The sequence below is a fragment of the Orbicella franksi genome, chromosome 2 (genome assembly GCF_964199315.1).
Source record: "Orbicella franksi chromosome 2, jaOrbFran1.1, whole genome shotgun sequence".
NCBI lineage: Eukaryota > Metazoa > Cnidaria > Anthozoa > Scleractinia > Merulinidae > Orbicella > Orbicella franksi.
In genome coordinates this window covers 11,634,188-11,650,185 of record NC_138146.1, presented here as the reverse complement: position 1 = coordinate 11,650,185, position 15,998 = coordinate 11,634,188, and the positions used below count along the sequence as shown (strand labels likewise).

The 15,998-nt window shown below is 38.6% G+C and overlaps 1 protein-coding gene across 1 annotated transcript in view; it reads left to right on the top strand.

Annotated features, from left to right (window-relative positions):
- Positions 1 to 865: 865 nt before the first annotated feature.
- The window catches only part of LOC145480055 (vesicular glutamate transporter 2-like), a 28,207-nt gene continuing 13,074 nt past the window's right edge, over positions 866 to 15,998 (top strand). Inside the window, exons 1-6 of the mRNA XM_081458544.1 lie at positions 866 to 1,926; positions 7,094 to 7,127; positions 7,554 to 7,753; positions 8,824 to 8,911; positions 14,564 to 14,659; positions 15,563 to 15,696. Coding sequence (XP_081314670.1) covers positions 1,675 to 1,926; positions 7,094 to 7,127; positions 7,554 to 7,753; positions 8,824 to 8,911; positions 14,564 to 14,659; positions 15,563 to 15,696 — 804 coding nt within the window. The 5' untranslated portion in view covers positions 866 to 1,674. The remainder of the gene's footprint in view (positions 1,927 to 7,093; positions 7,128 to 7,553; positions 7,754 to 8,823; positions 8,912 to 14,563; positions 14,660 to 15,562; positions 15,697 to 15,998) is intronic.

The following is a 15,998-nucleotide window of genomic DNA, read 5'->3' as shown; positions in this document are numbered from 1 at the left end:
CCCCAAAAAAAAAAGCCTAAAAGCCCTTTTCAGCGTAAGGAGATGCCGATGGCAAAAAGAAGGAAAGTTCTTACCTTCCATTCGTGGCTCAATCTGGCTATGGAAGATATATTTTTAGGCCTTTTATTCTTGTTTGTATCTGTTGTTTCGCTGAGCAAATTGTGAAGCCTGGAAGGAGTTCACGAATCCACCAGAGAATGGGCTGAACAAAATAGCAGAGCGGAAAAAGCACAAATTTCGAGGCTTCCCGAGGCTTCGTCTTTCATATACTTAATGGCCACAACAAAGGAAATGGCAATGTGTAATGATAGAAATTGTGCCCAAACCTGAATCCAGGTCTGTTACATTTGCACATGTAACGTTCAAAATTTCGCCGTCACGAGTAATCTATTAGACAGCCCGTAACTGAAATATTTATTTATTATTTTTATTCTATTTTGTGGGGTGGTCCGTAGAGGCGGTCCGTAGGGGTTGTGCGTGGACCGGTCCATAGGTAGTCGCTGACCGGGGGTCAGTGTTTTGGGGTTACCCCTCCGAGATGTGAAGTATTGTGCCGGCACGTGCGCATATTAGCTCATAGGTCTTCATATTGATATATTACTGCACGCTACTCAACGTTACTCAAATGGCACATATGCCCGTCTACTGTGTAGACTCTATGCCTTTCAGTTTGCAGTACCTCGTCTTATTTAAGTTGTGCAAATCTCTTATGGCATTCTGTGGTTATTCCCTGGTATTTTACTGATAGCTTACTGAAAGCTGGTCTAATGACGCTAATGAGATCTCATTTCCCATTTTCATTCACGTGCGTTCTTCTTACGTTTATCGGTTTGTTCTGAATCGCAGGAGAAACATACCAAATTAGAACGCCTTTTTGAGAAATGAACTGGCTTAATTTGGCTTAAACTGTTAACAGAATGTCTATAGGCCATGTCGTTCTGTTTATATAATGACGAATCGAACTCTTTGAACATGAATTACAAAGGAATCTTTGCTCTCGATTATCTTGGCCACAGGATTTGAATTTCTAGTTTAGCGACCGGGCCATCGTGACAAAGTCGCCTCCAACCGCCTCAAAAAATGCCCCGTGCCTCTCGACGGTTGGAGGCGACTTTGTCACAAAATTCAAATCCTGTGGCCAAGATCATCGGTTACGGATCGAGACGGAGAAAAAACGGAAAGCAAGAGCTGGAAAACCCGCGATTCTCGGGTGGTTAAGATAAACTTTGGAACTTTGGGAGAAAGCGAATGGGAAGAAGAGTAATCGACGGCTGCCATGAGGCAATTTTGACGAGATTAAACTATTTTTGTGGAATTTTCGGAGCTTTGAGTGCGGGCCATCGGGCCAGTGGGTCGCCCGCCTTTCGTTTTCTTTAGGGGAAGCAAACCGCTCGAAAGTAAAACTCGCCAAAATGGCTCTAAACCACCTCCAGGAACCCAGAGGTAACCCGTTTAATATTCCCAGCGACAAATCCCCAGACAAATAGTCTGTTATTGTTAAATTGCACGCTGAAAACCATACTCTGTTCAGCGGTATCACCGCGTTTTAGGCTGCTTAATTAAGGGGGAACCCACTCCACCACCCCACACCCCACTTAAACTGCGTAGGAAGGAGTTAGCAATATACGCAGGGGAACACAATTTTTTTTAATTTTACCACCTTAGTTTTTCAGGATGAACCAACAGCTCGATGACAAAGAAAAGGTTTCTTCGATACTAGATGATCAATACTCGACATTTCCAACAGGGAAGGAAAGCAAACAGAACACCAGTGCGCTCGTGAGCTTCCCAAAGAGATACATTTTGTTACTGATGATTTTTATTGGTTTTGTGAATATCTACGCCATGCGGGTCAACCTTAATGTGGCTCTGGTGGCAATGGTTAACAATCAAACAGCGATTAGACAAGGAGTTAAAATAACGAAGGTAAAACACTTCTTCATTGACCCAGTAATTGCTGAAGCTGGATTAAGGTGGAATAGTACCCTAATTTTCGTCGAATTTGGTGAAATTGTGGAAAAATGTTTTTGGTTAGTTTTCATATCTTGAGTCATTGATGGTCCTTATGAAAGATACTTTTTTGCCGAAAGAAAAACCCTTCACCACTTTTTGGCATGTTTGCTATGGGCAACCAGTTTGTTTAGTGTCCGTTTATTGACTCTAACGGCCGAAAACAAAGAAAATGTGCTTTTTCTGACTGAAATCGACACCGTTATAGATTAAGACGTTCTGTCCTTGTGTATATATGAACTGGGGTAGCTTTTCTGTGAAAGCCTGGAACAGAATGCTTGTTTGCTGTCTGATCACTCTGCGTGAAACGAAAACAAAACAATTTCTAACTTAGTACAAGCAAGAAAACACCAGTCGTGTAGGAGGGGCACCTCGTCCATTGATCAGACATAAACAGCTTATAAACAGCATAGTTTATTGCAACAAACATAAGCGGCGCTAGGATACTTATTAATACAACAAATGTATACTTTGTACTAAACAAAAAACACGGACATTTTACCAAAACAAATTTTCCAGAATAAAGTGATCAAAAACGGAGATACCGTCGAGTGAGAGGGAAGAAAAAGAAAAAGGAGGACAAAAATCAACGCAATGAAGGAGTTACTGATGCTCCAGGACGGTTTTAGTGTTCAACTGCAGTTCATAGTTATGGTATTGCTTGTGAAAACCATACTAGAACGTTAACTCTCTTTTCCTCATTGTCAGATTTTGACTGTAGGCACTTCGGCTCAACACTTCTCCTTGGAACATAAAACACTCATTTTTGCTGTAGACTTTGATCAATAGTGCTTCTGTGATATGAACCTAAATCAAGTCACGTTCTTTTATTTGTCACCCATTTTTTGGCCAATCTCGTCAGTAGGCGTGGTTATGAGTTAATTATATTCCCTTTCACATTGTAAATTAAGGGAAAAAAAGGCTTAAGCTGTTAAGAAGGAATCCACCAGAAGTTCGAGTAACAAGCGGACAAAAACTTTGTACCGAATTTATTTACACAGTATTACAAACTTCTGTGCGACTGTTTAAAATATATTCTCCAAAGAAATCATTTTTATCAACACCAAATGTCGAAAACAAATTCTGAACTTCATGTGAAACACTTAAAAGTACTGAAGAAATGAAACTGATGATGAAATTTTACCTGTGTTTGCACCATTTCTCTGAGCCTTCAAATGATTTTCTCGAGTTCCCATGGGAAATTGTTTCCCATGTTATTTCAGGCAACTATTTATATCTTTAGCTTTTATAAAGTGAAAAAAGGACAGTAATATGCTTAAAATTATTCTGGTACAAGGTTTTTATCCACTAAAAACTGAAATTGCTCGATTTCCTATTAGATTTTATCTTAAGGTTCTAGGTTCATATTACAGTTCTATGTATGTTAAACATTTTCTGAAAATCTCAGAATCAAATATTTCCTTGGTAAGGAAATATAGTTGTTGGCGTGGAGATTATAAAACCACGATTTTATGGGCGTGGCACGGTTGCCATGATAACTATTTATGTCGTAATTTGTGTCAAACAATTTCTCCTGTTGAACTTAATAACATGACATTAAAGATAATTTATTAAAACTTAATAGACAAATTTCTATTAAGAATATAACGCAAACAGCGGTGATAAACATTGTATTCCAACGCATTTTAATACACAACTTGACGTTTCGCCTGCTAGTCTACATACATTTTCAAAAGTGACCGTTACAATTTTTTGAAAACTATATATATCTCAAAAATGAGAGGTCTGGAACCATTGCATTTGAAGGAGACAATAAGATTCCATTTTCAGAAGTCCTTGTTAAACGCTGCCCTATCAACACTTTCTCCACATCCGTCTGCCTCTACACCAAGTCGGATTCATTCACACCTCGCAAGTACAAAATCAACCTCATCCGCACACTCACCCATCGATGCTTCCGAATTCGCTCTGCGTCATTTTTGTTGCAAGCCGCTATTTAAGATCTGAGAAAGCTCCTGTTGCAAAATGGTTACCCTCAAGGTGTTATCACGTTCAACGATGTATTGAACAAAAATAAAAACAATCCAAATAACCCTGTTCAAGCTACAGTTCCCCAAAAAGATATCTTAATCCTATCTTAGACATCTTACCCTACTTAGGTCTTCACAGTAACCAAGTCATAAAACGTCTGAAATCCTGCGCATACAACTTCTATACCCTTTCGTCAATCTCAAGATCATATTCCATAACACACGCCGCATCAAATCTTACTTTTCATACAAAGATCGCTTGAACCGCGAACTGGTTGTTTTGTTTTATTATTTCCTCCATTCATTATTATATTACAAAGATATTTTTTTTATATTACAAAGTCATTATTATATGAAGAGATATCTTTCTTTTAAGATATTTAAAGATATTAAAGAAAGCGAAAAATGGAGAAGGGTACAATATAGTAAGACTAATTAAGGCCCCTAAAATACTGGATATTACCTTTTTTTAAACTCAAACATACAAACACACGCACGAGCACACAACACACACACCATAACTGCAATCAAGTCAATTTAATACTGAGCAAAATAATACATAGAAAGCGCCTTTTTAAAGAGAGGTTCAGATGAAACACTACGAACAGAAAGAGGGACTTGAGGTCATTCCAATAGTATTTACCAATAAAGCTGGTTGCTGGGACTGGTTGCTGGGATGAATTTTGCACGTTGGCAAAACAAAACGAAGACTCCATCACAGAAAAACAGAACATTTCGAGGCCCTCGCTAAAAGTGCCCATTCATCAGCAATGGCTGATCATGTGAAAACCACTGGTCACAACATAAAATGGGATCATTTTGACATTTTAGCCTCCTGCAAAACTGACTCTCCTTGCAGAATTAAAGAGACTCTGTTCATTCAAAAGCTAAAACCTTCCTTTGATAGTAGTAAATAGTCAGTCAGTAGTGAGAAGTTGTTGCTTTATTAGCTGTTTCTCCTGATGATGTCTAGAGCTGAAGATCATTTTTCCCAGTCTAGGTTCCAGACCTCTTATTTTTAAATACATACATTTTGAAAATGTATGTAGACTAGCATCCGAAACGTCAAGTTCTGTATTAAAAATGCGTTGGAATACAATGTTTATCACCACTGTCTGCGTTATATTCTTAATCAAGCTACGATGGCATAAGAACAAGAGTTTAAAAATCTCTAGGTTTGAGGGTACCATTCCACCTTAAACCGCTGAATGTATGGCTTGCAATTAATGCGATTGTTTAATTTCCGCAAGGAGTTGCAATCAAGTAATATTTTAACATAACGTCGCGGATAAAATGCAGTCAAACTTTGGCCGCACTAAAATATTCATATACCCTTTATACCCAAAACCTCTAAAAAGGGATACTTTATAAGGGAGTAGGGCAACCTCGTTACCAAGATTTTTATATTTTCGGCCTCCGGCTCCAATAAGGCGGGAAGATGAGAGACCCTGGAAACGGGGTTGGGGTTGGTGCGAGGCAGGATGCTTTAATGAGACAAATAATACACTGATGCATTCTGGTGCATGAGCACAAAGCGAAAGATCTCAAAGGGATTGATCTGTGCCGTCAAAACATTTACCGTCAATCGTCAAATACGCCCAGTGTCAGGTCGGCAAGCAGCTCTCGTAAGTCTGACATGAGTGGACTAATAAACTTTGAGAGGACAATAGAACAAACAATAGAAAGAATGCTCCTGGCCCTAAAACAATAACAGCTGCTAACAATGAAAAGAATTTCAAGCTTACGAGAGCCGCTACACTTCTGCACTGTCAACCGTCAAATAAGTTAAAAAAAAATACCGCGAAATAGCAAATAATTTCTCTTGTGTTTTGTCAAAATTGTAATAATTTCCCTCGCCTTCGTGTTTTAATTTCGTGGGTGACGAATAACGCTTACCATTGTGGGTTTTTGACTTGTTTGTTGTATCGAGAAATTTCGCGCCAAACGTTGCCTTGGTAATTTTGTAATTTCACACGTGAAATTCAGTATAAATTAACGCTTAAATTTCACGCCAGAATTAAGGGACACAGTCAGCTTTGAAACCGCGCTGACCTGGGCCCTAGTTTTCTCGCTTTGAAAAGAGTTCACCTTAACCTCAAAATCAAAGATACTCGTCGAGTACATCTAGAAATCCGCTTCAATCTTCGCAGCGTTTTGCTTGATTTTCAATCGTTTACTGAAAAACCTGTTTTTCAGTGTGCTTTTGCTCATCCTGTGATATTATTTTATCATATTTGGTTAGAAACAGTATGGATCGCGTCTCTGTGATATACAAATTAGCTGACTGTGTCCCTTTAAGGAGTAATTTGTTACTCATGACATTACAATAATAATAACGATTTATTACTCAAAATCCGTTGAAAAAATAAAATGGTGAATGGGAAATCCAGTTGTTATCCCTCTGTTAAAGATTTCCTTGCGTAAAAAGAATAAAAATATATATTCGCATGTGCAAGTGATGATGATGGACCCCTCACGTACTCGCGTCATTGCTTTCCGTAAACAGAAACATGTATATTTTTTGGACTCACAGGCCAAACAGGTATGTCGAGTGCACGGTAGTTACGCGTGCAGTGCGTGTAGCAGCGCTTCACCATTCGGGCGTTTCGGCGTTGATATGTTAACAAGACTATTCTTTTTGGGTAAAATCATGCTACAAAGCAAGATAAATGCAAAGAAGGAACTAGCTTTTGTGCAGGTTTCGTATTAGAACACGTTATCTGTCCTGTGAACCCACTGCCCGCCGATTGGCCAGAATAATACAAGGGATTTTTCTTCCTAATCAGAAGCCAGCATTCGCAGGGCTGTTTGGAACTGACGAACGCTGTAAGAATCCGTTCGCGGGGGCTCCTCGCTTTCTCTGCAACTTTTCTTTTTAATCAATATCGCTTTATTGTAATTAGTTAAACTAGTTTTATGATTTTTAGCTCGTTAGTTCTTTCTTAGAACTCTTTTATTTCATGTACATGATGAGAAAAAAGCTTATCTCTTGAAAATATTACGCTAGAGTTCACGTGAGCCACTGGTTTGTGTTTTCCTCCATAAATTAAGTCGTTTATTTTAATTTTACATCTTATTTTGAACATTTACAGCAAGCTGAATTTGACTGGAATTCTAAACTGCAAGGTACGTGCAATGGCGTTTTTTTCTATAGTATAAGAATTGGACGTTCAGAGAATCACAGAGACCCTCGACTTGATAAAGTCTGTCCTGTTTCAGTTTCTTTCTACAGTGTGCAATGTGCTTCACACCGCAATAAAGGCTCCATCCGTCTCCAACACTCCCGAAGTCGTACGTCTCTGACTGCCTCCCTAGGGCTTATTTTTAATATAATGTTTATGACATCTCTGGGAAACCGGCTACGAATACTGAAAGGGCGTACCGTTAAACTGACACTTCATGATAACGAGAGTAACTAGTCCTTACCTTGAAGCCGTTCTCCTTAATTGACCTTCTGAATACCAACGCCTCGCTGATAGGGACAGCTTTCTGTGTCCTTTTGGTTTTCTTCACTTAACCAGCGTGGTTTGACTGTAATTAATTTTTTTTTAGGTCTTGTCCTTGGCGCATTCTTTTACGGTTACTGGGTTTTACAGATCCCAGGAGCTTGGCTTGCTATTAAAATTGGTGGCACACGTGTGTTTGGTTATGGCGTTCTTTTGACATCTTTGTTAGCTATTCTTACTCCAATAGCTGCCCGATATCACGTCATGGCCTTAGTTGGTGTTCGAATTTTCCAAGGTTTGTTTTTGGTAAGTTGGTAATATTGAAGCACAGCTAAATAATGTTGTTAAGTTGGTAATATTGTACTGGCATTATCAAGTACCATAGTGTTGGTAACGAACTCATTTATACACAAAGCAGGCTATTTATGAAACCTAGATATTTAAGACTAGTAAAATTTATATGTTTCTATGTGTGGGAAATGGAATGAGAGTGATCTCACTGAGAAAGTTATTAGGTGGGTTAAAACTGGACTCTTCAAAAGCACTTCAACGAACTGCTGACGTTCCACTTACTGTAGTTGGTCATACTTTATTACCTTGGAAACATGAAAACTTCTCGCGGCTGGCTTCAATTCTTATTTACCTAATAAGTTAAATTACTCTAGCCTTTTGATTGGTTTTTACCTATGATCAATTGGATGACGGACGCATAGATGACGTCATTAAACATTTTTGTTTCTTTATTGCATAAAATAAATAGATTCCACGTGTGCCTGTTCAGCCATCGTTCACCTAAGAGATGTGATTAATTACTGAACAGACGCGCGGCAACATGGAATCTGTTTGAGGGACTAGACAAGGTCAGGGGCCCGTTTCTCGAAAGCCCCGGAAACTTTTCGGGCCCGTAAAGCCATAGCAAAATCTCGAATCCTACGATTACATAGCTGTTTTATTGACATATTCGTGATATGAAGAGAAGTTCCCTTCATACAAGAAGTTTCAGTCGTATACACTTCTCCGTTTTTAGATACGGATGGACTAAAAATGGCTTTACCGGTCCGAAAAGTTTCCGGGGCTTTCGAGAAACGGACCCCTGGACACTTAGCTCAGAAAAAAGGTGCATGATTAAGAATCAACGAGAACCATCTCACAGGGATGCACTGACTGCCAGGGAACGTGAATGAATTAATTAATAAGGCCAGCACCAAATTACGAATCAAAACATTTGCACGTGGGTATTATCAAAGTTTTAGCGTTGTGTAGATAAAAATTGGCAAAAAATTAAGAAAAAAGTTTAAGTAAAAATGGAAAATGGACAAAACTTACAGTCATGTAAATTTTTTTACGATATTATTGTTTATTTGCTTGGTCTGTAGGGGGTAACATTCCCTTGTAACCATGCCATCTGGAGCAAGTGGGCTCCCCCACTGGAGCGAAGCAGTTTAATTACCATATCCATAGCAGGTTATCAAAGTTTCATTTATTTTTAACAAATAGAATAATAATAACCGCTTTATTGAAGTGTAGTATTAACTACTAATTGGGGACACAACAAAAAAAAAAGTTAAAATTATTTACAATTAAACAAGTAAAAAAAAGAAGTGTATATACAATCAATCTGCAAAAATGTATGTATAAGTGGTACATGAAAACAGTAGGCATGAATAGGTAGTCTTTTAGAATTACAGAGGTTACAACAATTATTGCTGTTGTACAGAAAAGACGTGAGGTCTTTTTTCCTAATATTCGTTTTGAATGATTCGATATTCAGAGAGCCTTTCAATTTATTATCCAGTTTCGACCATGTGCGCGGTCCTTGATATCTTAGAGAATGTTTTCCATAGTTTATTGTATTAAAAGTAGGGATATCAAAATCACTATTTCTGAGTGAATAACTAGTATTTTTCTGCTTAAATAGTTCGTCAACAATACCTGGCGCAAGGTCATATTTTACTTTGTACATCAATACAGCGATATCTTGTAGTCTACGATTTAGTAGTGAAGGTAGCTCTGCTCGAACCAGAAGGTTTTCATATGTTTCTGAATGGGAGTTAAATACTGCTCTAAGTGCACGTTCTTGAATCCGTTCTATTTTTCTGCTGTCAGAAGATCTGCAATTATGCCATACGAGATGACAATATGTTAAGTGAGGCAAGATGGAGAAAAGTCACTAGCAATCGATATTTCGTAACGTCTTGCCTATTATGTCTGAAACTGCAAAGTATGTAGCTTTAAAACAATAACGTGGTGAGTTATTTCACTGGTGCGTGTCACTAAAGACGGCAATGGTTAGCGCACTGGACTTTGGATTGATCGATATGGGTTCGATCCCTGGTCGGGGTCATTGTGTTATGTTCTTGGACAAGGAACTTTACTCTCACGGTGCGTCTCTCCACCGAGGTATATAAGTAAGTAGGTGAATTTAATATTTTGATGTAGTCCTATGAAGGACTAGCATCCCATCAAGTGAAGAGGAGGGGTGGGGAGGGGGGGAGGGGAATGGCGTGGAATGCTATAGAAACCGGGATAAGCTCCGGTGCTCTGGATGTTTGGGCCACTAGGCCCCACGCACACTTTACCGTACCTATCATCGAAACCCCATGTAGAGTTACCCACCTGCCCATGAGTGTCCAAGTATCAACTCTTCGGCAAAGTACACACTCTTTAGATACTACAGGATGAAATACCAGTGAAGCGTATGGAAAGCCATAACTTTCGTATGGGATTTTTTTTCTTTCGATCGTGAAGTGTTGTATTGATGCTATGAAGTTTCGTCATGATGCACTGCAGTAACATTGTTTTGTGGTGAGGTTGTGTCGTAACGTGGTGAGGTTCTGTCATTATGTTGTGCGAAATTGTCGTTATGTGTTGAGGTTTCATGGTTATGTGTTGTGTTTCCATCGTGATGCGTTGAGGTCTTCGTATGACCTGGTGAGTTTACATATTTATGTGGCGAGGTTCTGTCATTATGTTGTGTGGAATTGTCGTTATGTGACGAGGTTTCATAGCAATGTGTTGTGTCTCCATCGTAACGTGTTGAAGTCTTCGTGATGTGGTTACGTATTTATGTGGTGAGTTTCTTCCATTATGTGGTTATCACATGACGTGACGTGGGCTCTCTATTATGACATGTGATATATTCCTTATATAACGCGACTTGACTTCCTGCTCTCAAACACTATCTCCCAGGCTTTATTCGTCTATAAGAACCGCTTGACCCTGTTTTAAGAGTGGGCCCAGTGCCTTCTCGGAAACAAAAATGGCGGCTGAAGCAGAAACAACAGACAATTTGAAATTAATTGCTTGAAAAACCTAAGCTAAGGCATCTATTAGAGAACTCCCAGCGAGATCAAGTTACAGTTGATGTCATATCAAAGTTGTCGTCAAGAGAAATGGAATGTTAAGGCATTAATGATCGCAATATAATGAGGGCAACCCTAAGACACAGAATGGAATCTAGAATCCGAATCCGGAATCCGTAATGTGGAATCCGAAAACGGGAATTATTGAAATCGAGAATGACGACAGAAATAATTTACTTCAGCAATGTCCAATAAATACATATGAAGAAAAATATTTATTTTCCGCTTTCAGCTTTAAGGTGGCTCCCTAGAGTATTTACGAACACCCTCCCTATAGAGCGCGAGTTAGAAAAGGAAACTTAGTTAATTTCTCTTAAAGTTTTCCCTGTAGAGATTTACCAGTATGGGTACTGTTAAAATGAGGCTTATTTTTTAGTTGTCAATTTTTGGATTAAGGCTGTTACCATGGCAACACCTCATCTAATCACAGGCAGATATATTCCTCAATTCAGCCTAAACTCCTTAATATTTATATTTTCCTTCGGTGAAATTTTTTCATACTTTGCCACCTCATGGAAATGATATTACCTGACATTTTGAATTGGTAAAAAGTCAAGATTGTTCAGACGGTTTTTCCAATATTCTGTAATTTGTCATTCTTCTAAATATATCAGATTAGCTCTGACAGATTTTAGCAAAAAGGGGTGTTTTATAGGAATTACATGTGGTTACAACTGAGCCCAATTTAAAACAAAAATTCACCGAAGGAAACGCGAGAAAATTCACTGTCAGTTTTGCTTTTTGTGCTCATGTTGACGTCATAAATATTGAAAAACACTTACGTTTTCTTTTGAGCGCGCGCAGATTACTTGAGCTTTCGTACTTTGCACGCGTGCAGTTGTAAAACTACAGGGAGCCACCTTAACCACAAACTTAAATTGTAAAAAAAAAACATGACTAGTTCTATACAACCTCTAGCTACACATCTGGCTCAGTGGTTCAAAAGATTGATCCGCTATCATAGGGTAAATTACTATCCAATCTGGGTTAGTGAGTTTTCGGGTGGATAGAGTTACCCATCCTTTATTGAACCTGGCCCCGGCAGAAGCGCTGTTCTGGTCTAGATCACATTGCTTTGAGAAGACTGATGAATAGCACTATAGCAAAAAGCCTATTCTCACAGCATTGATACCAAAGCAACGTTTGCCAGCTATGAGTTTCTGGCCATCGTTAAGCATATTGGAAGCGGGTTTTTCGGTGAATCATGCCGGATTACAAATCGCAGGAAGTCAAAAAAAGTGAAAATGTTAGTTAGAAGAACTTCCCTTTGGTAGGTAATATATCTGACTGAACTTTTAACTGGAATTCGCGAGACAAATTATTCCGATCTGTTTGTAGATACCAATTTTAACTGAACTATGTACTGACATAAGTACAAAAGACTGTCGGAAACATGTTTTACTTACGAAATAAACTGCCGCTCTTTGGTAAACAACCCGCTCTGTAAAAATGTCTAACATTTGGGTCAAGTGCACTAACGATTCGGCGGCACCCGGTGGAAAGCGAAAACGTCTAATACATCTCAAACAACTAATTAGAGGACAAATACTATCGTCAAAATATAATACATATAGTTTCTGGAAGTCGCACGATGTACGAAGTAGACTCAACCAAAGTTACAATAACTAGACGACTCTTAATGAAATTTGAGATCGCAAGAACCGCACCAAGAGCTTGGTGTGAAATCGACATCTCGTCACAAATGTCTAGCATTCGAAAGCAGAAAACCTATTTAAAACATACAGTTAGTTTGGCGTTGAGATTGAATTGTTTTACCTTTATACTACAAGTGCGGGCAAGCAATTTGCTTATCAGTACAAAGAACTAATAATACAAGGACTTTAAACGCCTATACCTAGTTGCCCTCAGAACAACACCCAGCAGTCCATTGTTTACTTTTCCTGATGTTTTAGGGCCGGGCCTCAAACACCACTCGAAGAATAACCCAAGCTGATTTTAATACACATTTTATGACCACATAAAAGTGTTCCAAAGGCGAAGTTTCAAGGAATTTAGAGTTATGGCACATGTCGGAAAATATTTCTGAATTTTGTTAGTAAATCAGGAATTTGACCAAGTAACTCGAAGGGATTTTTTTTTAAATTGTTTGTTTATTCTCGAATGGCGCTCAGGTCAAGTTCTAAGCTGTTTTGGATAGCTGAATACTTTGTCTTTCAAGAAAGACAATCGATAACTTGTGGTTCTCCTTTACGCACAAACGCAAATGAAGTTTAGATTTCTAATTTTCAGCCTTTGTGTGCGGCCATTTTGGCGACAGTCGAGGCGAAAATCGTTTTCCTCGATTTTCTCGAATTTAAAGCGCTTTGAGCTCAAAAAACTACATCACGTTTCATATCTACCTAAGCGCTATTTGTGCACGAAAAGAGAGAGAAATCGATATTTCGACTTCTGCCGCCAAATCCCTTAAATTTTGCTCGATTTTTGGTGACATTTGCTCTTAATTAACTAAATTCCATAACACTTCACTCATTTTTTTTATTTTCTTCAGCTTGATCTAAACGACCTGACCTCATCTGATCACATGATTTCATGAAGCTGGCGTCAAAATGTAACAAAGCTTCAATGACGCCTAATTTACGTTTTGAACGATGTTGTGTAGATTTTTCGATGTAACCCTTACTTCTTCATTATGTAGGGGCTTCTGTTGTGCTTTTAGATGCGTTTTCTCCATTAAAATTCATATCAGACTTTGCGAACTACCAGAAGTCTATAAATATACAAGATAGCTTTCGATCGTTAGATATTTAGCAGTATTTGCCCGTCAAAATCTAACAAATTAGTTCTTCTTAACCATTAAACTAAGAGGCCGAGTTTTGTATTGAACAATTAGATATAAGCTCGAGATTTCTATCACGTGATAGTTGACAAGGGCGTTTTGGTGAAACTGAAACGTCGTCATTGATTGAACAAAATCACTCTCAAAAATTCCTTCGTCAGTAACCTAGGTTGTGTATTTACTAAAACAATTATTCCACCCACTCTTATTGGATATAGGCGATTATAACCAAGTCGGCGATACGCATGCGCACCTCGTTAGTTATTTTGTCACTTACATTGAACTTGAATTCATGGAGCATACCTTCCCGGGAAGACTCCTATACAAAAGAGACGGGGATTAAAAAAGCGCCCTTGGTACATCTTAGGGTGTTCAGCATCAAAAGGTGTACAGCAGGAACTTTTGCAGTATCTTTGAGTTTCTTCAGTTTAGAAAAAAATATGACAGGAGATATTTGACAATCAACTTATTTGTAACTTTTAAAAATAATGGAAGTGTCAGTCGATGGGTAGTTTTAAGAATTGGTACCTCCAAGAGGCTATAGATCATGGTCTCTTAGGGGTGAAAAAAAATTTAAGCCATACCCACACAAGAAGATCTTGCAACCTCTTAGGGGATCTTTTTAAAATTTCCCCGGGACTGTTTTGCCATACTTGTTGTATCTATAACTACTACTTAATCAGTCAGTTTGTTGTCCAAAGCTAGTCCATAAAGAGGATTATTCTGCTAACCCTGTGCCACTCATTGTAAGCACTGAGAAGGCTAAGCTAAGCATGAATGAATGAATGAATGAATGAACTAAGGATGGTTTTCAAGGAAACAGACATTGATCAATGCTCACAATAATTTCAAATCAAAAGAAAAACTAAAAAAGATTTCTTCTTGTTTTGATTGTAACATCTGACGCTTATGAGCGTTTTCTTTTTCCTACCCTGAGCTGTTTTGCTTTGTCCACAGGATGTCCATTTGGAAATATAGTCGCCATACCACTAACAGGAGTTTTATCCAAATACGGCTTTGATGGTGGTTGGCCGTCAGTGTTTTATTGTATAGGTAAAGGCTTTAAACCAGTAATATTACTACACAAATTACTTCTGTGTATGTTCAAGAAGGCATAAAAAAAAATAGTTCAAAAGGTAACAGTAAACTTATATGGCTTCATTGTGGTATCGGAGTAGCCATACCAGAGTACTTTGTTATTGTAATTTGTAATTTGTGATACGTGTAACTTGTTAAAGATGTGTTACTTTAAATAAATAAATAAAAAAAACTTATTATATGGCTTGCTCTTGTATCCGATATAACGCGCACTCTGATTGACCAATTGTAGGACATAATTCTCCCGTAATGCCCACGGGCCGATTACGGGCTTGCAACAACAAATCAAAAAGCCATGTATAAAACAGCTTATTGACCTCGAACATTCAGTCTCAGCGGGAAAATCTCAAACCTCGACCTTGCCGTATTGACCTCGCTATCAGGGAGCTTAAGCGATGACGACGGTGGCGTCGAGGACGGCTGCTGGAAAAAAATGGATTTATATTTTACTTTTGAATTTCGTAATTATCAAGAACTATTCAGAATACCGAGTGGTCTAAAACGCTACTCAAACCAAAGATGTAACGTCAACGATCAATTCTAAAAGAAAATATCAAAAATTAGCCGTCGTGGCTCACGTTCTTCAAAATACGTAAAATTTGGTCATTTCACGTTGTTTTGTAGAGGACGGCTGCGAAATGTACACAGATTTCTAACACACGTGCACAGCCATTGTTGTACTCATTAAACCTTCTGTTTGATGAAGTTCTCATTGCCGTCACTGTCGTGGTTTGCTTAAGCAAGCTCGGTCAATACGGCAAGGTCTCGGTCGGAGATTTTCCCGTAAAGATCTCACTCTCTGTTAATAAGTAGTTATTAATTTGAGTTTCACTAACTTTTTTTCTGATTATGTTTCAGGATTGTCAGGTATAGTTTGGTATTGTGCTTGGGAGATGATTGTCCACGACTCACCCTTAGCTCATCCTACTATATCAACAGCAGAGAAAGATTTTATCGAGACAAGTATTAGAGGATCCAGTGATTCAGCTGAAGTAAGGCTTTGACTTTATCCCCCCACTGTACTCCCAAGTCTATGCACAAAAAAAGTCATTACTTTCAGCTTAATGTATAGCAAATGATGGACGGAACATGATCCCCAACAAAGCCGGGCAACTCAAAAAAAGTGGAATGCACCGGTATCCCCGGAGGTGTACTATCCATCATGGACTATACTGGGAGGCTCCCCCGAAAGGAGCACTTTTTTTCAGGCTAGAGAAATATAATATGTTAAGGGTATCACGATCGCAAGTAAAGAAAAGGGTGGAGAGTACCCGGATTTGGGTTTTTAAATGCC